Source organism: Microtus ochrogaster, unplaced genomic scaffold, assembly GCF_000317375.1.
Source record: "Microtus ochrogaster isolate Prairie Vole_2 unplaced genomic scaffold, MicOch1.0 UNK44, whole genome shotgun sequence".
NCBI lineage: Eukaryota > Metazoa > Chordata > Mammalia > Rodentia > Cricetidae > Microtus > Microtus ochrogaster.
In genome coordinates this window covers 1,622,372-1,623,981 of record NW_004949142.1, presented here as the reverse complement: position 1 = coordinate 1,623,981, position 1,610 = coordinate 1,622,372, and the positions used below count along the sequence as shown (strand labels likewise).

Below are 1,610 nucleotides of genomic sequence, written 5' to 3'. Positions count from 1 at the left end.
TGTAGACCAGGCTGGCCTCGAACTCACAGAGATCCGCCTGCCTCTGCCTCCCGAGTGCTGGGATTAAAGGCGTGCGCCACCACCGCCCAGCCTCTCTGTGGTTTTGGAGCCTGTCCTGGAACTAGCGCTTGTAGACCAGGCTGGTCTCGAACTCACAGAGATCCGCCTGCCTCTGCCTCCCAATTGCTGGGATTAAAGGCGTGCGCCACCACCGCCCGGCTCCAGTAGGGTCTCTTTATGTTAGCCTGTGGACCCCAGGCTAACTGGCCCTAGTTACTCGGCATTCCTGCTGTCTCTGCCTCTTTTCTCCCTGGAGGAGCATTAGGTGCTTACACTATTGCATCTGGCTTTTACTTGGGTTGTGGGGATTTGAACTCACGTCCTCACACTTACACAGTAAGCACTTTTACCCACTCACCATCTCCCCAGCTCCACACTGAAGTTGTAAAGTGGTCCCTGTCCTGGTTGTATCTGGCAGTGACAGGCATGTATCATTTGTGACTCTGCTATTTTCAGTTTGGACCAGCACTCTTGTGTGGCCTAAGCCTCTGGTGATAGTCTGTTAGCCCTAGGACTTGTTCCGCAGGATCATGTGATTTCCTTCCACTGAATTCGATTGGCCCTAGGGTAGCAGGTCACATGCTTTGTAGAGAGGGACACAAGGAAGGGAGGGAGGCCTGTATTTTCTTAGGGTAGACTAGACCCACATAGATAGAAACAAATGTCACTGGCTCTGCCCCAACATTAGCCCTGCCAAGGAGGGAAGAATGAGCCAGATTCCCAGAGGTAGGCTGAGTCTGGGTACTCTAAGGTCTAGGGGTGATGCTGAGGATGGCCTGGGTTTTGCTCTTGAAGGCCTCTGTGGGCAGGTTCAGGCTGATGGGCACATCTGATGCCATCTTTTCTGTCCTCCTTCCAGACCCCCAAGACAGCTGGGCTACGACCAATGGAGAAGAAGGACATTCCAGTGGTGCACCAGCTGCTCACCAGGTACTTGAAGCAGTTCCACCTCACGCCGGTCATGAGCCAGGAGGAGGTGGAGCACTGGTTCTACCCCCAAGAAAACATCATTGACACTTTTGTGGTAGAGGTGAGTTGGCCATCCAATCCCAGAGAAACAGCTCAGTTCCCAGAGAGCTGGTATCACCATGTTAGGCTTCCTGAAGTCTTTGGTCCTCAACAAACCGGGGTCATAGTTTACATTTGTTGAAAGATCCCTCTGATCCCCCACCTCTGCACAATATAGAATAGAGAGCACCAGGGGCTGGAGAGATGGCTCAGAGGTTAAGAGCATTGCCTGCTCTTCCAAAGAGCCTGAGTTCAATTCCCGGCAACCACATGGTGGCTCACAACCATCTGTAATGAGGTCTGGTGCCCTCTTCTGGCCTGCAGAAGTACACACAGACGGAATAGTGTATACATAATAAATAAATAAATAAATATTTGGGCTGGAGAGATGGCTCAGTGGTTAAGAGCATTGCCTGCTCTTCCAAAGGTCCTGAGTTCAATTCCCAGCAACCACATGGTGGCTCATAACCATCTGTAAAGAGGTCTGGCGCCCTCTTCTGGCCTTCAGGCATACAGACAGAATGTTGTATACATAATAAATA

The 1,610-nt window shown here is 51.4% G+C and overlaps 1 protein-coding gene across 1 annotated transcript in view; it reads left to right on the top strand.

Annotated features, from left to right (window-relative positions):
* The window catches only part of Nmt1 (N-myristoyltransferase 1), a 37,517-nt gene that overhangs the window by 32,314 nt on the left and 3,593 nt on the right, over positions 1-1,610 (top strand). The window contains exon 9 of the mRNA XM_005369084.3: positions 920-1,090. Within this exon, the coding sequence (XP_005369141.1) occupies positions 920-1,090 (171 nt within the window). The remainder of the gene's footprint in view (positions 1-919; positions 1,091-1,610) is intronic.